The 25,097-nt window shown below is 36.7% G+C and overlaps 1 protein-coding gene and 1 long non-coding RNA gene across 4 annotated transcripts in view; one reads left to right on the top strand and one right to left on the bottom strand.

Annotated features, from left to right (window-relative positions):
- Positions 1-25,097, bottom strand: part of LOC117601715 (uncharacterized) — a 93,073-nt gene that overhangs the window by 63,767 nt on the left and 4,209 nt on the right. The window lies entirely within an intron of this gene.
- On the top strand, positions 1,058-25,058 carry LOC117601714 (uncharacterized). Its single transcript, XM_034318850.2, has 6 exons — positions 1,058-1,402; positions 3,384-3,813; positions 12,228-12,386; positions 13,176-13,364; positions 14,188-14,324; positions 18,511-25,058. The coding sequence occupies exons 3-6, from the start codon at positions 12,258-12,260 to the stop codon at positions 18,665-18,667; spliced, it is 612 nt and encodes a 203-aa protein (XP_034174741.1). The 5' UTR covers positions 1,058-1,402; positions 3,384-3,813; positions 12,228-12,257; the 3' UTR covers positions 18,668-25,058.

Genomic DNA, 25,097 nt, shown 5'->3' with positions numbered 1-25,097 from the left:
TTTTAATTATTACTTTACTACTTAGGTGCGTCACGCATCTATTAGTAATTTCTAAATTAAACATCTTTAAAATTAACCAAGGTATTCATCCTTGCTTCATTCTAGAAATTAAATTTAACTGCTGAGTTGGAGAACAAATAAACGTAGCATATTATATTTATCAGCGTATCGTAAAAAAATGATAATTTTTGAAATGATTAAACTTAATTGTAATTAAAATAAAAATAGATAAAACAGTAACATTGTGACACGATTTACAATCTACACCGACCGAAGCTAGAATTAAGCAGTGAAAGTTTTCTTTCTTAAATTAGTAATTATTATAGTTAACGTATTATATTCAATAATTGATATCATTAGCTGATAGAATAGGATCGGATTTCCCATGGCCTACAAATAGGACCGTGAAAGTAGTTAAGAATGTCTGCGGTCTGCCGGTGTCCTCTCTCTTCACGAATACAACAAAAATAATTCTGTATTTTATATCATAAAATTTCCAAACTTCCGACTGGTAACAATCAAACTAGTCTACTAACCACTCGTAATAAAGAGAACTCCAGGAGCAAACTCTGTAACTGTATTTCATGCTCCAAAACTCGTAAGTTGCCACGAATACAGCTTATCGATATTGCTCCGTTTCTAGGGAAAATGTGCAACTTAATCAAGGGAATAGGTGAACCGCGAAGGTAGAAAAGATAGGTGCGCTCGAACCGAAGTCGAGCAGTCGCGGCCGATTTTCGGCCAGCCCAGCCGGTTCAAGGTAGAAAGAACGGGTTGTTTCTTTTTGAATTCGGCCGGTCGCGACGGAGGCGGTGTCGGCGCGGCAGCAGGTGGAAACGCTTGTAAAGCAAAGCCGACGAAGGTGGCAATGGCGGAGCGTATTGGGAGAACTGGTTTGCTGGCGACACGGCGCGGACACGACGCGGACACGGAACGGAACGGAACGGAACGGAACGGTGTGGCACGGAATGGTGGGGGGTGATCCGTTTCGTGGCGTGGTGCGGCGCGGCGGCGTCGCGACGTGGGGGAAAGCTTGGCAGCGACAAGTGATCGTTTACAGTTATAGTCAGTCCGGATCGGGCGCTCGGTTAGCCGAGACTACTTATTCCGTGCTAAGCGTAGCTCCAACAACCGATCCCGATTTGTCGAGCCGGTATTAAACGCGACGTCGCCACTTACACGCGACCGTATCGAGAAGAGAATTCGAGAGTGAAGTGTGTCCGTCCACCCTTGGAGCTTTTATTCTCCCTTAAGGGCATCGTTTCCCCAGGATAAGTTTGCTCTTTCGGCCTCGGTTCTACCCTGTGGCCCCGAGTTTTTCGTGTACCCGAATCACGCTGGCCCTCACCACCTGCGCAAAACCTGTGGAATCTCGACGAAATCGAATCGAGCACAATTAACGGTACACAAACACACGCACACATTGGTGGATAGGAAACGCAACGATCGCGCGGACGAAACGACAGCGTCGGCAATGTGTACGTCATCGGCGGCATTCGTGGGTTCATTGTGACGATTAATTGGATACGGGCGCGAGTTATCGAGTCGACCTGCTCTTTTCTACCCTTTTCATTTCCACCTTTATCCGCTTCCCCTCGTTCAGTTTCCACCGCTTCCTTCTCGCTAACGACCCTAATACTTTCTAACGAATCAGGCTGCAACTTTCTTCTCCTTCAGAGAAAAGAAAATGGAGTAACGTTCTTATTTCGTTTATGTTTATCTATGTTCATCCAAGAAAGTACGTTCTCTTTGTTTTCGCTTCTCTAACGACAACGGGGCAAGAAAAGCGACGCGACGCGACGCTTCGTTACGATTCACGTAAGAATGCACGCCGACGAGTAGGTACGGTCACTCGCACGCGGATGTGACCTCGTAACGCTCGCCGAGGACTTCGAGAGGATCTCGATGGAAATGGAAAATGGTAAATGAAAAGGAAGAGACGATCCTCCTCCGCGTACGTTTCCGTCGTGTGCTAGAATTTTTTTTTTTTATTTTTTTTTTTTTACTTTTCCTTGGTCTCGCGTCGCGACGTACGCGACGTACACAGAACCGCGCAACCTTTGCTGACTCACTTGTTGCTTGCCGCAAGAAACAGGAATTCCCGAATACCAATCGTGGCGTTGACTCGTCTTTGATATATCATTTAGAACTCGTGGCAGTACATATACCGGGAATTCCTCGCACGTGACTGGAAACGCGCTAGTTTCGGAGTTTTGCATCGATCGCTTCGAAGAATCCGACGCGCTTCCGGTTTCTCTTGATTTTCAAAGAAGAATAAAGAAATTTTTGCGATCGCGAATTCTCGTACCCAGTCACGGTGGGAAAGAGGCTCGCGAGTTTCGGAGCAAGTTAAGTATACACGGTACGCGGTGAGAAGAGAAAATCTCTCTCATCGTACGCTCTGTTTTGCCGCTTCCGCGAACCTTCTTTTCGCCTCATCCTCCTCCCCCATGTGACAGAACCTCGCATTTCGTTACAGATATTCTCTCACTTGCCATCCAAAATTTAGATGCAATGTTTCCCGTGAATCCATTTTCTAAATATAGATAAACGATAGGTGAAGAAAGAAATATGAATATGCATAACATGGTGGTCGTGTGAGCGGATTTTTGGTCTCTGAACACCACTCGCTCTATCGCCAAGCGAATTCGAAGTTTCCAACGATCGCTCGAAGCATTTTAAATCGCGTTCACCGTTACGGAGCCGGTGTGTTTCAAACGATTACGCAACACCATAACTAAAAATACCGGAACGGTATCGAGTTGGACGATAATTCCTTGGATTCTACGGTTAAGAACGTAAGAAAGCAATAACGGCGCAGAAGAAGGAGGAAAAATGCCGCTATTTGCACGATTCGTTTGTCGTTTCCACGAGATTCCTCTTCCATTCATGAATACGAATCAACAATGACAACGCGTGAACGCACCTTGTCATTCTCGTTCGTACACGAACCTTCTGTTTTCATTCATAAATCTTATCCCGTTGAAAATGTATGATCGATGAAAAGAAGAAGGGAACGTATCCGAAATGGTTAAAAATATTCGCTCGGATTCGGATTAGAGCAGAAACTCGAAAGCAGAGGAACGCGCGTGAATTTCTCCTCCGATCGACTGTTTGCATAAAAATATCTTCCACGCTCGTTAACGTTGATAACTTGCAGACGTACGCGAAATAGATTCGTTTCGGTTGAAATCGAGTTAGAGTAGATGGAAAACGGAGCGTGGAAAAGTGCAACAGGTCCTCTCGATCAACCGGAGACAGTTCAATTTTCTGTCGTTTCGTCTCGCGCGAGATAAACCGTAAAAGTTGTTTTCCTCGCACTATCCGCAACGATAGCCTACAACTTTCTCCCCATCAACGAATAATTTCCACGTGTTGCGCAGATAGCGCCTTCCTGTTGGCGATCGAAGGCAATTTCATCGGATGCCCGAGGGAATTCCCGAATGGAACGCGATCACCGCTATGGATCAATCGAGTTTATAGTTGAAAGTAACGGCGAGGCAGAATTTAAGTGAACCAGATGAAGCTTGTGTAAATTGAACCGAGAAGAAAAGTGTCGTGTATTAAGAAGAAGAAGAAGAAAAAGAAATAAACGTAAAATAGAAGAAACGAAAGGAGGAATAATAAACAGTGCCTGTTGGAAAAAAGTGTGAATTGTTCGCGCTTAATTAGAAGAAAGAAAGGGAATATTTTTCTAGAACCCCGTCGACTTTCTTAAGGAATTTTCAGTGTCCTAGCAACGAATCCGCTTCTTCCATGAACACAGACCGGAGATAATCGCACGTACCTCACCCAGGACCGCCGACTTCCAAGGTAAATATACCACCTGTTTTGCCTTCGTTCCGTTTCACCTTTAATGCCCACGCGTTTCTGATCGAGCAGAAATACCGTGCACGCGTGCATTCATCTACGTTTGCATAGCAATGCACATTTTTGCAATACAACCGCGCATTCCCGTGTCTCGGTGAACAGAAAAACGTAGAGGAAAAAAGAAAGAAGAGGCACGAGGCAGAAGCACGCGTCAGATTTTCCTTCGATTACGTTTCGAGTACAACGGAACGTAAAAGAAGAATGAAATTGCGATACGAAACGTATAACACAGTTTGTTTCAATCAGTTTCACTTTCGTCCAATATTTTATATGGAGTTTCCCCTTGCCTCGGCGTTACAATGAAACACAAACGCGATATTACACTATCTGTACTGTAGATTAGGTGTCCACGATAAGTATTCAGCCGAAGGTTATCGTTCACTATCGACACCCGTTCGATCATTCATTAACCATCTTGTAATCCTTGCCAACAACTTTACCAACCATCTCTTCCCGTCAGTTTCTTCGAGAATGAACACTTTCGCTACGAAACATTCCAATTCCGAAAATTTCAAAATTCTTGTAAATATATTTGTAGCAATCAAACGTTTTCTTTTGAAAATAATACAAAAGTTTAAAAAGTTTCAAGCTCAAAGCTTTTGCTTAGTACGAATAGGAATCCAGAGCGATCTTGAAATATTCAGAGTGGAAATGAGTATCCAGATATCCGGTTATTTACGCAGGGGTTAAACGATCTCTGTCGAGAAATAGAGAGCCACGGATATACTTTATGATTAGTGAAATCACTTCGTATAGCGGGCAAGAGACCTTTTCGACCGCTTCTCGACGCCAATAGCAGTGAAAGGGTTCAATTTCGTTCCGCATGCTTTCCTTTCTCAAAAGATTATTGTTAGATTAGTGTAGCAGAGTGGTGTTTTATAATGTACAGTGTATAGGATGCGTCGAAAAAGCGTACGCGCAGCGTTACATGTAGCTGCAATCCGGTCGCTCGACTTTCTCCGACTCTCGATTGAAATGTGCACGAGAATTTATAAGGAGAATAGCGATTTCAAGATTGAAATACGGATTTATGTATCTTCGAAATGCAACCGATACGCTTTTTTTAATCTGCTGATACTTGTAACAAATTAATTAATTTTCAAGAAACGATGAAAATTGTTTTTCTCGTACCGTTGACATTATCGCAGATACAAACGGGAGGTAAAAGGAAAATTTCTTGTTTCGTACAGTGCGTTATCGTTTTTATGTGGAATTGTTATCGTTATCGCGAAAACCCAGCTGTTTGTACAACCGAGAGCAACTAGGTAGCGCGGCGCGTAAGTGTAGTAGGTGGTATAGGTTTTGAAACGGCGATATAGTACGGTTTACGTGTACCATCGATCCGATAACACGAGTAACCCATTAAAAAGAACACAGGAAACGACTTTTGGCCCAGATTAGTAGCCGGAGATTTGCATATAGAAGCCGTTCCAACGACCCGTTCTTCCACCTATACCGAACCAAATAAAATGGTAATATTTTAATCTACCAAGGAATTTAATCCATCGGTGTATTTATACTTTATCTGAATATTTATTCATTTCCCCGATCTTTTTATAAGAAACACTGGCCTGTATTAATTATTTTTCTTACTGATTGAAAATAAGAAACAAATGAACTATTAAATACCACCATTGGAACAGTAGGAAAATGCGGAAGAAGGTGTAATTGTCTACATAAATTATGATCATCCTTCGTAATCAAGGATACGAAATTACAATATTTACCTTCGACGCATCTATTTTTCAAAGAAAGAGAAAGTAAATACCCTGATTGTGAATAAATACCTATATAATACTAACGTTACACATAAATGTAAAAATAATTTTTCTTTATCAATTTTACTAACGACCAGGAAAACTCTGTAAAAATGCAGTGGACGTTTGTTTGTTTAAAATATATAAAATTATTTTCTTCAACAGTTTTTTCATTATTTCCTACTTTCGGTGACCAGCCATGTGATCAAATTGATTTATGAACTTCAAATTAAAAATAATAATCATTATCTTGCGCACTCGTATACGCATATTGATAATTACAATAATTAATATTAAAGTAGCGTGCTTTACGAGCGCGACGATGTAGAGATCATGCTAAGAATCGGCCATAGATTGCTTTCAAACCTCGTATCATAAAATCTGTCTGGAAATCAGGATACCGCACAGCCTGATAATATCGTTTTCGTTCTGCTTCTTTAAAACCATTTGTCGAAACAGAAACGAGCAAGAAGGCGTACGTGAATTTTTCCAAAAGTTTACATTCCCGCCATGCCACTTTGCTTTCACGTAACATTTCTGGCTATGAATAAAATATTGCTGGAAGTTCGCGAAATTTATTGGTTCCTACGAAACTCGATGAATTCATAAGATAACTTTAAACAGCGGAGCTGATTTTTTGTCACTGAATATGTCGCGTCGTGTTTTTATCAGCGTTATCTTTGACAATAGCTACTAATCAGGGTCGAAAATAATTCGTTTATCAAAAGAATCCTTAACGAAGTGCAGCTGAATTATCCCAAAATAACAAGGTTAATTATTCAAGTGAATTTTTTGTTCAAACACTTGTTAATTCAATTCCACTATAAACACGCGTTACTGCAACTAAACAATCAATATTTAAGAAATGAAATGATACTTCTGAAACGTTAAAAGTCTGTTAAACGAAAGACACGTGTAAATTATTTTGCTCCAACAATGTTTATCGAAAAATACTGTTCTATTGAATGTTTCCCATTTAATTATTCTGAATAACGCTCTCTTTAGGATAACGTGATTTCCACGAGAAGTTTTTGAAACAAAAATGGTTTATTACGAAACATGTTTCTTTGATCAACCGATCGAAGATCATCTTTAAATAACACGATGCCTTTTGCCATCAATGCAACTGTTGAGAAAAATATTCAATATTTGAAGTAAGGACATCGAGAACATTCCACGTGAATGAACTCACAAACCGGATGTCTGAGGTGAGGAAAACCACTATTATTTCCTGTTAGCATAAAAATATTTTTACCTCTGTTAATGGAACATATACAATGAAATAAAGAAACACTATCGTTTATCGACAAAGAGAATGTTTCATAGAATTTTTCATCACTTTTCTTTCCGCTCTTGTAATTTGACTTTATATTGGAATTTCGATGGGAAATGCTTGTCCCGTCGGAACATTTGCATCTATCAGCTGTTTCGCGTTGTAAACACGAATCTTTCGTTGGACAAATGGGAATACCTCCCTCGAGCACCGTCTCTTGTACAACGATCAATAATGTAATACTAAATTTTGTGATGCCTGATCTTTTCTCTATCTGAGAAAAATAAAATTTAAAAAAGCACGCATAGATATATATTGACGAAAGTAGCCGAAAGTATAATGAGAAATAGGCAGAAATTGTATAGGTATTTAAAAGATACTCCAGTTTAGACATTACCTATTTTGTTATGTACATATACATTCAAACGTTATAAGAAAATTCATTTGTTTTTAAATTTTAATTAATAAAAAAAAAATAGAAATAGAACGTTGGGTATTGCATGAAATATTATACAGTACCGAGCATGGTAGACTTCTCCAGAGAAAACAGCGTTGTCCCGGATTCCCGGCTCTCAACCTTCCCCGTAAGTGGTCCCAGGGAGAATGATGAAGTAGGGAAGAGGGTCCTATACATGTATACATAGCTCCCCACCACTCGCATAGACGTTTACGCAGGAAAATTTGAATTGATATTTATATATCATTCTTACTCCTTACTTCTATACTAAACTTGTATAATGTTTAATAATTAAAAGCTGTATTGCTTTATTTCCAAATCACTTTTAATATCAGTAATAATATCTGCAAAATTAATATATCATTCGAAAATACTTTTTTCCTTGATTTGTTATGTACGTTCCCGAAACTGCTGTTCCGAATCATTTACAAATATTTAATATTTCGTCGCGCAAGAAGATAAAGAGTCGGATTAAAATTCATAATTGAGGGAAAAAATAAAGGTGATGCGAGCAATAAAGAAAATATTCCATTGCTAGAAAGCGAAGAAGAAACAATGTGCACAGAACCATTGTTAATCCCGCATGAAAAGTTCACGTTTTGACGCAAAGATAATTATTGCGACATTTGTAAATTATAGAAGCCGACATGTACGTTCGAATAACAAAAAAAAAAAACAGGTGTTCCTTTTAATTATCTAATTGTGGAATATTTGAATCGTTGATGCGCCTACTGTACGATAACTGACACGAACACTTTTAATGTTCTATCAAAATGTCACTAACTAAATGTAAAGAAAATTTGTACAACTTTCTAAACATTGTCGCGACGAAATTATGTACACTCAGAGGAATCGACTGGATACCACCTTGTCAAATTTTTCTAAGTCTCGATTCTTTTCTATCCGCGTGTTTTCAATGATCACGTGTACATACATGAACAGCTCTACGTGAATGGATAACAACATAATCTATCGCATTATATCGTTAATGACACACGTCTGACTCGAAGTACATACTTGACACGCTGTGCGACCTGAGTCGAAGTTATCTAAATAACACGGTAACGTAACGCATACAGACATATATAGACGCAAGTTTGTGGACGGTGTAATGGCCCCATGTGACACCGTGTATATGCACGTACGTCTCGGTTGGTCGTTAATAAAGTCGCGGAATACATATAGGTATTCGTCGTTTGCATTAGACGGCATTATACGCGGGCATGCATTCGGCCATGAGTAAGAATACTTGTACGAATGTCGTTAACAGAATCGCTGCTTCGAGGACGATGACGGCGCAAAAGTGTACTTAATCGCCGAAGGATCTTATCCATTCCTCTGTACGCCCGTAGTCGCCGCCACTTTGCAGCTAAATTTCCGACAAATCCTTTAGCTCGATACCTATTGATAAATTCGATTCGATAAGGATGAAACGGACAACCGTTTAACTCGATTTACGGGATTTCATTGCGACGCCAAACAAGAATTCTGACGTCAGATAAGAATTTCTCTTCCGAACGTTTTTCTTACTCTCTGAAACAGACAACTTCCTGTTTCCAAGCAAGAACACTTCGGTAAGAAAAATGGATTCATAATATTCCGTTTCCTGCTTACGGATTCATATTCAATCCGTGGACTCGGGTTAATGTGTGTGTGCGTACGCTTCTGTACAATTATGCTCTATACTAGATTGTATGGAAATAATAAGTACCTTTTGTTAATTTTCATTGCAACTGGAGAACACTTCGCTACCTTACAAACCATTATCGTAACAGATAATGTTACAAAATACACAATTGCGTATTAGATAATTATCTTTACATGGTTACAAATAATTCGGTACAAGAGGCATTGAACGTTGTGAAATTATATCACGTTACAATTGGTTACATAAATGCTGATCTAATTCGACGTATACGAGGAACTAGTTGAAATTTGTAAGTTTCTCCTGCGTGTAAACTGTTCGGTAAAGATGATAAAAACATAGAATTATTACGAGTCAGTTTCCCCGAGGCGGCAAGAAAATCCAACTGGACAATCCAGAAGAAAGCATTAGTCGTGAACAGGCTTTCTCTCCATATTGTCTTCGTTGCTTTTTCTTTTAAAGAAGCAAGCGATATCGGAACTTGAGGAAAGCATGTCCATCTTTTCTATCCAGTAGTATCCATTTAACGTTTCACTAATTTAAATAGTGGTAATACTTGTTTCTGTAGTTTCCTCGTTAAATCACAACGACGCGTAGAATTTCAATAAATATAAAGACAAATGTCCTGATTGACTCATCAACGCCCAGCCCAAACCCCTGAACCTAGAAACATGAAATTCGGGTAGGGTATTCCTCTCATGACTTAAGCATCCACTAATTGTAAGAAGGGATTTTTAGAAATTCGACCCCTAAGAGTGTAAAAAGGGTTAAAATCTATTTACACGGATTCGTCAATATCTCTTAGGTCCGATGAAATATCGACTTGGTTTTTGCTTACGAAAATCACCCATACAAATGATTAAAAACATAATTCAGGATTTTGTTCTAATCAACCTCTAAAGGCACAAATCTAGATTCAAGGGTGAAGGTAATTATTTAGATTACAGACGGCACCTCCGATTTCCATGATTTTTTATTAAATATGTTGTAGAAATCAACATTTTGAACAACTTTTTCCTATTCATATAACCGCCGCTCGGCCTTGGTTTTTTTGAGATATTTTCCAAAAACTGTCGAAACTATCACACTGAATTCTGCCTATCCGTGTGCGATCGTGACAACGTACGCGTTAGTATGGGATCGCCGCTTTTCTACTGTTTCTGCAGGCAGCAATACTTTTCTGAAATACTAGAGATTGATCACCAAAAAATAATACATCAATTATTACTTCAAATTCTCCAAGTTTTTATTTATGAGAGCGGGCGATGTCACGACGGGGATGCTAGTTTTTAATAAAAATAAACGAATAACATTGCTGCTAAAAATTTCACTTGGCTGTTACCTATACACACACGTATAGTGCGTTCGGTGAACACCGACTAATCTGAGCAATAAATTATCTTAAGCCTCACGCCTTAACCGTGAACGTCGACCTCTACATTCACAATTACGTTTATTCTTTCTTCATATAAATCACAAGTATCACAAGTATGGTTAATCAAGCGTTATCCTTTCTTCCTTTTTCCATACAATCGAAAACACTGTACTGGTACAATGTAAGTAAATTAAAAAAAAAAAAAATAAAGAAAAAGAAAAAAAAACTATTTGCTCTGCCTTGAAAATTTGGTTTATAAAATATTGTATTCTCTTTATTAAAGAAAAAATAAATTTGTAATCAAGGGTATGATAAAAGAGAAGCAAAATAGAAAAATAAAAGATGGATATTGAAAAGTGCAGAATAAGTTATGTTGCGCCTCGGTTGTCGATAATGCTCGACCTATAGCTGCCCTTAGACCGTCGCGTTGATAAAAGCAATTACCTAATCGTAGATCGTAAAATGCAGAACGACTTAATTGCGTGCGAAGAATTCTTGGCATTGGATCAACCGAAGTCAGGGAAACCGAGATATCCCACTTTGATTGTCTTACAATTAGCTAATCTCGTTAGTTACTTCCTCTAAATGTCTCTTTCCTTCGAAATGTTCCCTATTATCATTCATCCATACCAATTACTTACAAATCATTTTCTTTCTTTATCTTTGTTTAATCGTTCGCTTGCTGCTTCGGCATTTCCCCATTAAATATATTCCCTCGGCTATCGTCATATTATACATAAGTAGTCGAGCAGGGATACGAGTATGTAACGTGTGAAATCAAACGAATAAAAGATATCTGAATAAACGTGGATACAAAGAAATTCATTAGTATCGAAATTAAAAGATGTTTTACGAGCCTGTAATATTAGCGTAATAATAAAAAATGAATGAACCAACGAAACGAAACGAATCGACTGAAGCAAGGCAGATTAAATGCTTCATCTGGATCATCTTATATAAAAGGTGTGTTGTGTATTACGATTATGACCACATGTTTATTTTCATTCTTTAAAATTAAATTTTCCATATTCTTCTATATTTATTACACGAATCAAAGAAAATTTGTTCTTCATTTTTTATTTATTCCAAAGAAGTTTTATGAATATGCTATGTTAAACGATGTTGCAACAATGACGATAACGTGAAAGATTAAAATGCCACAAAATTCGAGAGGAAACATAAAAATTAATAATAATATGTACTTATCTACATGCGACTGATAATGATTTGGTTACTAAGGGAATTCATAGTTGAAAATAAAATTGCACAACCAATTACAGATTTAACGTAAAGGAAGCTTAACGAGGTACGTAAGTACTTACTAACGATAAGTATGTATCCATACATACATCTATAAGTAACTACATAATGTCGCTCTATTAGCTTGTTTGGTTTCCATGAATTGCACTAATTCAAGATATTGTCTTGAAACCTATTTTGGAAACCTATTTCCAATAATTTCAGTTTACAAGATAATGAATGAAATCTATGAGTTCACATAGTACGCATTACATCGCACAATATAATCTGTAAAGGAGAAACGCTAACGCGCGTATAAACACCAGAATACCTCAGCATTTTCTGAACTTGATTTCTGTTGACAGCAAGTATTAACGATTGTAGCAACAACAAATTATCAAAATTCTTTTCTCGTGCGTTCACCTCTGTAAGTCTCAAACACTTGCAATAACGTAATTAATTTTCTCTTTCCTCCCAGCCGTCACAAAAGTCTCTGGTGTCTTAAGTGTTATATAAATAATTTTAAGTAACGCTTAATGATTTTACGGGTCTGGTTGTTCTAACGTTATCGATTATTCAAAGAAAATTAATGTAGCGACGTTTGATTACAGGGGGTCCACAGCGTAACTTTCCTCAGGATAATGCGAAGTCTGGAGAGGTTATCAGGTAGCGATCAAGACTGCGATCAGGAGATGTACATCGACCTGGACGACGCTTCCGTCGACTCGCTTACCGGAAAACGCAGTCGGCACCATGTCGTTAGTGCGGAGGTAAGTGGAATAAACAGTATACAGAGTATTCCACCATTTCATTTGAATTACATGATGCATATATTGACTCCGGAAATGGAGCAATTCGAAAAAATTTCAATTATTCGCATAAAATTAATTAAAGGGAAAGGGCCCATAGAAACATCCTTTCGAGGAACGTAATCAACACATGAAAGTAGATGATTGGTTAACAGGAAGATGAAATAAATAAGAATTAAAACAATGAAAGAAGAGCTTCAATTTGATTAAATTTGAGAATCTAATTAAAGATTCGAATACAGGTAAGTCTCGATTAGTGCGAGTAATAAATCCAAGAAATTGTTCGCATTATTTGAATTCGTACTATTCGAATATTTGAAATATAGGAAATATAGGAATACACCTAAATAATGCGAACAATTTCTGGGATTTATTACTCGCACTAATCGAGACCTACCTGTATATAGTTAATAATAAGATGGGAACAGCATTTACCGTTAGATGACTATGCATCTGTTATGGAAATCATTTACGCCAATCATCGTATTCGTAGTTGTATTTGAAACATAAAGAAAAGTTAACAAAGTGATCTCAATTTTAGACGAAAACTTGCAACCGAACTCGATACACTCATCAACAGAAGTCATGGAATATTTTAGATAAAAATTTACAGTTCGTAGAAATGATTATATCGGACGAGTATGTAAATATTTTCCGAACCGTTTACGAATATCAAACGGCAGCTAGCAAAATTATTGTTTAAAAGAGAAGTCGAAACAGAACTGAATACTTGTTGAAATGATTGAAAAGGTGGGTGAGGAGAGCGATAGTAGCGGTAGCGAGAGGAGTCCGAAACAAGCAAAGAGAAGAAATCGTGGTGGACCACCGACCACCAGGAGACGAAAAAGTGGAATTTCCGCGCGAGAAAGGAACCTAAGGAGGCTTGAGAGCAACGAGAGGGAAAGAATGAGGATGCATTCCCTAAATGACGCTTTCGAGGTAATTTTCCAATCTCATAAAAAGCAACGTTTCCTCGAAGCATTTATCTTGTAAATAATCTTAAAGATACACGCTATTTCAATTTAGTGTCTTTATACTAAAATTACATTTCTCCGATTATCCAAAACGCTATCTATTCGTATGCTCGATATAGTTACAACACCAATCACTCAATCCACAGTACCTACGATTTTATTGGTTCAGAGATATTGTTCTTAAGTATTTTTTTGTGCTCTTTAACGCTAGAACTACCAAACCAGTCAAAATGACTGGTTTCTAGTTATCTTATTTGAAATTATAAATTTTATCGAGATATTTTTGTTGAAATGTATGTTGACTATTGTTGAAATAAAGAATGAATATATTAAATTATGTTCGATGTTTTAGGTATTTTATTTTCTACATTATTTTCAACTGAAAAATAAGTGTCCATCAAACCTCGGTAATTCTAGTGTTAAAGTAACATCTAATCTATCATATTACCTGTACCGGATCTAAAGCGGACGTAGGCGACTTTCGAGATCTTATTTACAGATAGAAAGAAAGCGGAGTACATAAAATAGAGAAATTCAGAGTAATAATATTTATATTTATTTATTTATGAAAGTTACAAAAGAACGATCGCCGTTTTTTCATAAGATAAAGTCGGAGTGTATTTGAAAAAATAAAAAAGGAAGATAAACTTATATATGGAACATTGTTTAATATTATACACGTATTTACTCTGAAGTTGTCCAAGTACTTACGTACATTTTTCAAGCACGATCGATAGACGAAGTAATTGAAATTTCAATCTTATCGTTAACAATGTTATCGTTTTCAGCAACTGCGCGAGGTGATACCACACGTAAAAATGGAAAGGAAGCTCAGCAAAATAGAGACGCTAACGTTGGCCAAAAATTATATAATGGCCCTAACGAACGTGATATGCGAAATGCGCGGTGAAGAGCAGCCATACACGTAAGTAATTCGAAAATCCGTACCTATAAATTTCATTGACGTTACGTGTGCATGAATTCGTTTGAATGTTTGATAAGAAATTCCGATGATTAATAGCAAATACGAACAACGTTCTCTCAGCTAAATTAATATGTTACACGGTTGGCATTCAAACTGCTACGCAATTTTTTAACTCCGATGCGCTTGGTAATCGATCATAAACAAATCTTTGAACGAAGATAATATGAATGCGATTATTCAAATATGGTATAAAAGGAATGCAAGTTCCTCTAAAAATATTAAATGTAAGTTTTAATGATTAATTTTGTACGAAAATTATTTTAACGTATACCTGAATGACTCTATGTGGTAAGAGAGGAAATTTTCGTACATCGATTCAACCTCGTTTAAATAACAAACGTTACGCAAGAATAAATGTTCACACAAGGATGTAACCAAGTTAGAGTACAATGTCCGATTGCCATTAAACGGTCAAAGATGCGCCTCTTTTCCACATTTTCACCATTCCTTCAACGCCTCGATGCTTTCTCGTCCGTTACATTCCCCTTCTACCATATGTATTTCGAAACATGTTTCTGTTTATGTACCATTTTCATTTCATTTAATTCGATCGAATTCAGCACAGTAACATATAAAGAAATCCTTATTTTCAGATCACGATTATGCTTTTTGCCTACGTGGTGTTCAAAGTTTTTAAAATCAAATAAGAAATAAATATTTACATACTCAAGAGCTAGTTTAATATTTCAAACTTATTTGAAATGTTTGATCTCATTCGCTTAGTACCTATGTAAAAATAAATAACAGATCGTATCATCTATTATAGACAAGTAATGTCTCAAATATGGCATAATTGCTCGAATTTGATAGTATCGATGTTTCATTAAATCAATCTGTACGATCCTTATCGAAAGCGACAAGAACGTATGATACAAGGACAAAATTATTATTCGATTCCAATTTCATACATTGTCGTTAGATTCATTTCATGATTATCATGATTATCTACTAAAATAAAAATGATAAGTAGATACTAAAATAACACTGTCCAGCAAATTTTAACATTTTTTTGACGTTCCGATGGATTAAGGATTAGGTAATTCTTATAGTGTTTTATAGGCTGATTACGAATCTCCAAAACCGTTTAGCTCCTATAATGTTTACTAAAACCAGTAGCAATCTGAAATATACATATCCATTATGTACTTCCTGTAGGATTTCATGTGCTGATTACGAAATTATACCAATCTAATGTAACAATACCGACAATTTTTCGCGAATAATTTGGAAATTAGACCAAACCACCTATTATATGTGATGACCTTGACAATATATTTCAAGGTCATTAAAATTGGAGGTAGCTCCCTGATAATTATAATAAATACATCATATTAAAAGGGGATGAAGATTTGTGTGTAATACACATTCTTGTAATCAAGCAAAAGTTTAATTGCTTAATTTCTTGTACGAGTAAGTGATTCGAAACTTCTGAACGAATCGTCGACTTTCTTTCACAGATCGTAAATATCCGCGTACGTAACGTTTTTTTTTTTCTAATTGCAAAACTAACGGCGAATAGTGGTTGGTAATGCCAGAGGAAGGTATGCATACCAAGTAAATTACGCGAACGTGTTTAGATCCCGATCGCGTAACGAATCGTTGCCACAAATCTGAAGTTTCAACAGCCGCTACGCGATTGCGTGTTCACCACGACCGGTGCAATTCGAACGTCTTCATTAAAATCGATTTCGAGTTTCATCCGCGTTAGGAATGATGTATCGAACGCCAGGGAACATTATTATTTACTAACGTTAACATTCGCCGATATCGAATCGACATTCGAAAGTAAAGGCAGTATTTTATCGGCGACCTTTGCTTTATCCACCGTCGGAATACTTCGTGACTAGAATTATCTTTACTTCTGCTGAAGTAAACTAACTCTTATGAACACTTCGCTTTACATTTCACTTCGGTAAATTTCTCCCTGACAATGTTTATCTATATTCGCGAATACTCCTAATATTATAGACCGTGGAGAGAAAATTATCCCATCCGTAGCCATTTGTTTGTCCCCCTAATGCAATCCAAGTGCGCCCCGATTAATCGGGTCGGTTCGAAAAACATCGGGCGGGCTCGGGCGGGCTCGGGCGGGCATTCGATACATGCGTGCAGTCGGGTAGCCCGACTATTTCAGGTTCGGTCGGGTACAGTCGGGTAGATTCGGACGAGCTCCCGCAGCCCGCGACCCGCGACCCGCGACCCGCGACCCGCGACCCGCGACCCGCGACCCAACTCTCATGTAAGTACTTGTTAATATTTGCAATAAGCATGTGCAAAATCGGTTTTATATGGAATTTTGGAATAAGATAATTTTTATTATGTAGAAAAATAATACTTGTAACGAATTGCAAGTATTAACAAGTACATTGGGTCGCGGACCGCAGCCCGCGAGAGCTCGTTCGAATCTGTCCGACTGTACCCGACCGAACCCGAAATAGTCAGGCTACCCGACTGCACGCATGTGTTACCATTTCTGTGGGCGCCCCAAACCATCGGAACACCTCGTGAATAGGTCTGATCTAACATTAAAGGAGTTAGATATAACTTCAATCTATATATTTCATTAGCGTGTTGTTACCCGAAAGATTAGTCAATCGTGGATCGATGCAGTTGTTATAATAAGAAAAAAGGAAAAAGAAAAAGTAAAAAAATCGCGTTGACGTGAAGATCGAAAGATAACACTGTAAGATAACATGCGAGATATTAATATCGTGTCCGAGTTAATTGCATCATAGTTATCGAGGCTGAAATGCAGTGTCGGTAAATATTGAACGATATCGAAAGTCGGTTGCTTGACACGTGTACATTTTGTTTTGTGATTTAATCGATTGAAAGAAATTAAACGATAAACGACGGAATTGAGAACGATTGAATTTTTGCGATGTCGGTGGTTATATCGCGCTTCGTTGCGTCTGATAAAAAGAACGGGCATATCTCGTGTGCACCGCGAAATCTATTCCGAAATCCAAAATAATTAACGAATAAGTACAACTTCTGAGTTTTTTTTATTTTATATTTTTTTTTGTTAACCGCGATAAGTGGCGATAGCACGACTTATCAGGTCGGGAGTTGTTTCGCCCGCGAAAACAAGTCTCATTAGCGGAGTACACTGAGTAAGGAAACAAGAGATAGGTTGACTTCATTTTTTTTTTTTCTTTTTTCTTGTGTGTTTGCCTTTTTTTCTTTGTAAATGTTACGACAATTAATTCCAACACGGACTGCACTATATCATCTACATGTAAACTGACGTAATTTATAGAAAAAAATGTCTATATTTACTAATTCTACCAAAAATATGTAAACATTTTTAGATACAACAGAATCTGATGTAACGAGTAAGAAAACAAATCACGTATCCACTTATCTGTTATTAATTTTATGTTCGAGACATAAAAAAGTTTTCAAGGCCGAAATTAAACGGTTAGATAGATTAAATAACGTGGAAATGATAAGATTCCTTGGAATGTAATTTTGTGAACTTTAATCCGAGACATGCACATAATTTGTTGGGAATAATAATGAAATATAAAAACTTCACTATCCCTTCGTTTATTAAAACGTAGAAATATAAATTCGTTTCGAATTTGCTCGCTTCAGTAAATAAGAACTTTGTGCAACATTGTAAAGATACCGATGATTTTAATTATCCCGAAGAAGTTTGACTTTGCAAATTTATCTTCGCACCTCATTGACCCTATGAAATCATTCGAATTTGTTTTTCATATTTTCGTATCTCTAATCGGTACATAAAATAATTTAGTATTCAATTTCGGATCATGCTGAATGCAACAGCATTCCTCATTAACGCGTAGATCCAATATTGCAGCAGAATTTTCAGTTTGCGGAAGACGACATGCAGTTTCTGCATTTAATGGATGTCAAATAATAGTACGATTACGTACCACGAACAAGAGGTCGAATCAACGACAACTTTGTTTTCTGTAGATTCAGTCACAAAGTATCATTGAATTACGTTAATATAAAACTTAATTTACGCGTTAATAAGAAAACTCAATAACTTTCGACGATGTATTAAAAGCAAAAAGGTTATCTGATATCTGATCTGATGTAAGAACCATCATTATTTTTATTCATAAAAATAAAAGGAAAAAAAATTGTTTTTCAGATTCGTCGATGGCGAATGCGGTTCTAGCAGCGGCGATAGCACAGGCCAATTAGAATTAAGCGGTGGTGAGCAACCGGAAGAAGCATCCCCTGCATCGATGCACGAAACCAACAACAATAGCCTGCTCCACGAAGATCTAGAGCGCAGGATACCGTAGCTCGCTCGGTTACGTGTTAAATTAATCGATCCTCGTTGGCGGATTCAATGAAATCGTTCGATAAAGTGTATTCGTGAAAATCGTCTTCTCTGAACTAATCGCGAAGTAGAGAAACAAACACGAATGAACCTCGTGGGGAAAAGAAAAAACTGAGAAAGAGAAGAAAAGAAGAAAATAAGAGAAGATATTAAAATTTTATCGAATCGGTTGAAAGAATGAGAGGGAGAGAGGGAGGGGGAGAGAGAGAGAACGCGCGCGAAGGGGGAGAAAAAGAGAGCGAAGGAGGGAGAGGGAGAGAGAGAAAACTAATAGAGAATCGTTAAAACCGTGATCGCAAAAGTAGTCGTTAAACAGCGGTTCGAGATTTATCGAAGAAGATGCAATTCGGCTTTTACGAAATGATCCGTCCAAGGTCGACCTCTGGAGATCTTTCGAAGGCCAACGAGGCGTGAGGTTGACAGAGAAAGAAAAAAAGACTGACTTCACGGCTAGTCAGGCTGGAAGATTCTCTTCTCTTCTTTTTCTCTCGTGTATTCTTTTTTTTTTCCTTTTTTTTTTCTTTTTTTATCTTTTCTGGTGACATCGGTACGTTACCTTGAAACACCTCGATCTTTCGGTTCGAAACAATACCAATACTAAATAATCGATACCGTATTCGTATCGATCGTTAATCGCCGTGAATTTACAGCTCCTGAGATGTCTGATTAATTACCGATCTATTAATCACGTGCCAAATATATTCGAACAGCCGAAATACATGTTACAGTAGACATCGAATTGAAACTTATTTAAAACAAGATGGCCGGAGCTTATCGTTCCGTCCCCGGTTATTCGTAGGTAACCGCAACGAATGTAGAAGCGTAATTGTATTCGTGCAATTGATTCGAAAGGAAGTTTAGAAATTTCACGAGACACTTTCACGAAACGTTCACGCTTTGATTGCTTTCGATCTGAAGGATCTCGAGGTCGACGCCGAAAGATCGGATCGCATCGACGACGGTAATGATCAGTGCGACGCGAAAGTGTGAGAAACTGTGATAGAATTTCGTATTAGAACCTCGTTCCACATCGTCCTGCGCGCGACACCCTACTACATAAATACTTTTGATTTGTTTTCTTTCTGGTTATTGTCCACGGTCTGCGAGTTGGATAGCCGAAAAAAATCGTCGAACACGTTCACCGACGAAAGTGACCGTCGAACGAGACCCTTGGCCAACAATAAAGAAAAGAAACTGTAAAAGGAAATGTGGAAGTGATCGCGAAAATGAATATTCGGTTCGTTCTATGCGATTCAAGTATCAAACGGAGAGTAGAGAATAAATTGAAACCCTCGCTATTTTAACCCCACGCAATTTACGTGTCAAACATCCTACACAGTTGTATCTGAAACATATTTCTAATCTTAATTTATACGATCAACGATCGAGGATGCTAAATACAAAGCATATTTGCCTCGATGAATTAGTGAATAGTAGTTAGCTTTGACGCAACTACTGAGAATATTACAAAGCAGAAGGTTAAAAGTTCATCGGCTACTATAATTTGCTGTTTCACCGTATCATTCAAATATCCGTAATCAATAGGCAGTAATATAAATAATTTGTTACATTACATATTGAAGAAAAAGCACAAAAATGAATGAAAAAGTGTACTATACATTGCTATGAGAAAAGAAGCTCCGTTTAATTTTTCTTTCGGATAGAACGAAACGGACGTAAGTATATAAGTAAGTATGTATGTATGTATGTGTATGTATGTGTATGTGTGTGTGTACGTGCGTGTGTGGGTGTGTGTACAGTGGGTCGCAAAAGTATTCGTACACCGTTTACAACAGAATACCTCGTTTAAAATTGGACCAAATGACTTGAGGTTTTTCGAGAAGCTATAATAAATTAATTTACTAAGATATGTATTTTTGTCGTTTTAAGAAATTAAAATTTGGTGAAATCGGGAAAGAAATAGTAAAAGGCGATTTTTTAACTTTTTTATCTGAGCCTGGAACGAAAATTTAAAATATTTGTAAATTTAAGTGTGTTTTCACAAAAAGTCGTGATTTTCAAAAATTTTGATTACTTGTAACTTTTAAGTACATTGACCAATCTCGATGGAATTTTCAGCACACACATAATTTATTTGAATCTACGAATGACATATTTTAAATTTTCATTATAGACACACACAAAAAAATTGAAAAATTACCCTTCGCTACTTTTTAACACGATTTCAACAAATTGTAATTTTTTAAAACGACAAAGGCATATATCTTATTGTTAGTAAATTAATTCGTATAGCTTCTGAAGAAACCTCAAGTCATTTGGTCCAATTTTAAGCGAGGTATCCTGTTTTAAACGGTGTGCGAATACTTTTACGGCCCACTGTATGTACATATGTATATCCGAAGACATTAACTTCGATGGATAACGTGTACCTTAGATGTATACATATATGTATCTATATATATTAATATATACGTGTGTGTGTTATATTAGCACATTAATGATTAATACGATAGATATTAATCATGGATGTGACGATATAATAACTTACTGTATTATCATCTCGAGAACGGGGACCAGAGACATCGATTTAAGTTACCAAATCTCGCTGGTACGCGGGATACATAAGTACTTGAAACTAGCTTCGTGTAATCAATTAGCAAGTTTGCCTTCCCTTCTTCGGTAAAAGAGTGGATGATGCATTTAATTAGCCGTGCTAAAGGCCGATTCACGAAGCTAGACTCGTACGACTTTCATTTCTTCCTTCTGAACTCATGGATACTTGTGTATGAACTTTCCATCGTTTTCTTCCGAATACTTAAACTTTTTCATTTTCTTTTTTCTTTTTTCGTCTTGTATCTACCATCAGTTTAATTTACGTTTCTCGTACCGTTTCTTCCTTTGTTCGAACGAACTCTTTGTACAGTTGCTTTCATCAAGGGTCCAAGAAATTATTCGTTAGAAATAATCTCTCGATTATTATTAATATAATTTTCACTCCTTTTGGTTTCGCGACTTACATATGGGAGTCTCTATCAGCCTTAACTATACAGGGTGCCCCAAAACTGGGGTAGGACCCGTGGAGGGATGATTGCTGAGGTCATTCTAAACAACGTTTTCCTTTGCCAAAATGTTGATTAAGGCTTAGTTTTCGAGTTATTAACGAAAAACACTGGCTAATCAGAGCGCGCCATTACCGCGGGCCGAACCGCGAAAGTGTTGGGTATGCTCTGCTTTTAAACCGTGGTCGTGATCAAGTGCATCGGCACCACGTCGGTGTAATAGGATTCGTTGGACAAAAGTTGTATCGAATAATGAATAAAAAAAAGAAAAGAATAATAGTATCGAATTATTGGTTGATCATGTACAACAAAACTTTTGCCCAACGAATCCTATTATACCGACGTGGTGCTAATGCACTTGATTACAGCTTGAACGCAGAGCATACCCAACACTCTCGTGGTTCGGTCCGCGCTAAAGGCGCGCTCTGATTGACCAGTGTTTTTCGTTAATAACTCGAAAACTAAGCCTTAACCAACATTTTGGCAAAGGAAAAAATTGTTTAGAATGACCTCAGCAATCGTCCCTCCACGGGTCCTACCCTAGTTTTGTATAAATAACACCCTGTATAAATGAATTCAGTTTTGAGTGGCCTGAATTGGTCACTTTCATACCTTGAACAATGATTTAAATCAATTTAATTGCATCGTCTTATCGTCAGAACTATCAAATCGTCTTCCTTCTATTGGTGTTCATAAATACTTGTTCGTTAACTCTCTATGAGCCTGGTTGTGGTAACATAAGGAACAGATATAAACTATTTCAACCGTTGCAACATCTTTTAACCGCACAACAGTATTTAAAATACGTATACAAAAGAAATCTATAGAGAGTTGATGTCACTTGATCGAAATTGAAATAAGAAACGAATCTTGCATTTATCTAACATAAGCTACGATAACGTTGTTTACGTGAAAAAATTATATGTATATCGAATCCTTGGTAATGAATACCGATTATTTCAATTTCCGATTAATACACGATCGTCAAATTCGACGTTCAGAATCAGTTCGAAAAGAGAAACTCATTATTTTCATGTGCACCTCGTGTAAATGATCATTTTCCACAAGCATGTTTTTATCATATTTAAATATCGCAATGAGAATGATATCCCGCGTAATTATCATAAATCATATCGAATTACTAAGGATTTTTAAACATATACGCCGCCAAGTACCACTAGATACGAATAAGTATAAAAGGAGGTGTGTATGTACCCTTGAGTTATGTTTTTATGTACTATATATTACGCATGTGTACACACAAACGCAGAGTTATCTATATCACACATGCGCGCATATACGTATATATATTTTTGAAATAAAAGAGTTTCATAAGTGACCATATTCTGCATACGAGTTTGTATGTAGTTGTGTGTGTTGTACACACAGACTGGTTGTGCTTATATGTATATATACATGTACATATACTATAGTGTCTCCTACCACTCATTTATCCTTAGCTATTTTATTATTTATACAGACGAAAAAAAGGAAACGTTTCAAGAAAAATATTACCTATATTTTGGAAGAGAGGATTAAATTTTATATTCTACGTATATTTAGATTACCTTCACCCTCTATGGCTTACTTTCCCTTCTAAAATACAATAACTTTCTCCTGTAGCCTTCTTTTTGTATATCTTTACAAATAATAAAATAATGAAGGATAGACGGGTGATTAGGTACACCTCCTATTATATGTACCGTTAAAAAAAGAGAATATAGAAGACAATAGATGTAAACGCAGATATACGTACAGAATACATAGATAAATACGATCAGGCATATGATTAAGTAATAAACGCGAACCATGCGAGAAACGGAAACATACTGTCTTATAATAATGAGTCTCAAATACGGAAACTTCCTTTTGTGTGCAAGAAATAAAATTAAGTTATTGCGACATTAAAAACGTTAGGGTTTTTCATTTAGGGTAAATATCGTTATTGATTTTGTTTTTCTCTCTCAGCACTATTTTTCTATGGCTTTGAAAAATGAGAAAAACGTTTGTGCAATCATTAAATTGAACTTACTGTTCTTAATAGAGAGAATGCGAGTTCTACGCCATATTTTTCATGGTTTTTAAATTTTGTTATACTCTTATAGGGGAATAACGAGCGAAGCTGACGGTGATTCACATTTACCATCCATTACATTTCATGCTCAGAATTGCATATTTCAAGAGAAACATATTCCTATGCCACATATTAGTTTGTACTGCACACTATATTATTGTTATTGCTATGATTATTTTACGATTTGTATTATTATTATTATTAATATTATTATTAATATTATTAATTAATATTATTAATATTTTTATTGCTATTGTTTAATTTCACGTTAGTACAATTCTTGTCATTTCGAGTCGATCGATGTACCGTGTAAACTCGGTTTCACGAAGAGTACAGATTCATGATATTATTTATCGCAAATAATGTAAAGAAACTGGACAAAAATAGTATTTGCAAAATAGAACAAATAATACGTACAGTATACAACATTACCTCGTACTTTTCTTTTTTTATTTATAACAGTTGAAATGTTTATCAAATACGGATGGGACAATGCATTTTGTCTAAATTGATCGCAACGAATGTTTATCGATCGATGTAAGTTACTTCTATTCCAAATGCTATTTTGTTCAGATCTGATAACGAGTTACAGAATTTTACTAGCGTACATATACGTTCATCAATGGGGGGAAAAATGTTGCGAATACAACAGTAAGCGAAATGCATGTTGATCTAAATTTATACTTTACACGTATAATTATGTATTGAAAGAACTTTGCAGAAAAGCTTTATCGGAAAAACTGTCCCTCGATCGAACGGCCACCACTCATCTAACATTACAAGAAATATACATATAAAATACACGCGCATACCTCTTCCAATATACCTAAATGGTATGGAAGCGAAATTTTAAACAGATTTGTTCGCTAATGTTACTAAGGTACTTAATTTCTGAAAGTAACAGGGTGCATTGTTATTATCGTATGTATCGATCCTAATATTTACCTTTTGTTTTAAAATATTGTGTTAAAAAAATTAGAGCGATTTTTAAACGAAATTTGCAAACAGTTACAAAAAGAGATAAGAAAGGAAACAGAATCTTGTTAATGTTAATTTTATTCTAAAGTCTAAAACCTAGACGATTATACGAATATAAACCTCATTAATGACAGAGAAAACATGGATAACTTTAACGATGTTTTAAAGATTGTATAGAGCACTATCAGTATACATGTGTACGTATACATTTGTGTACAAAACGAAAATATAAGTCTCCTAAATAAAATGAGCTGGCCTCTGCAAGCCCTGTTTTACGTAAACGCACGTGTCCTCATTTTTAAACCTTTTCCTAGAATATC

Source organism: Osmia lignaria, chromosome 6 (assembly GCF_051020975.1).
Source record: "Osmia lignaria lignaria isolate PbOS001 chromosome 6, iyOsmLign1, whole genome shotgun sequence".
Classification (NCBI taxonomy): Eukaryota; Metazoa; Arthropoda; class Insecta; order Hymenoptera; family Megachilidae; genus Osmia; species Osmia lignaria.
The sequence above is the reverse complement of the archived record's forward strand: the minus strand, read 5'-3'. Positions and strand labels throughout refer to the sequence as shown.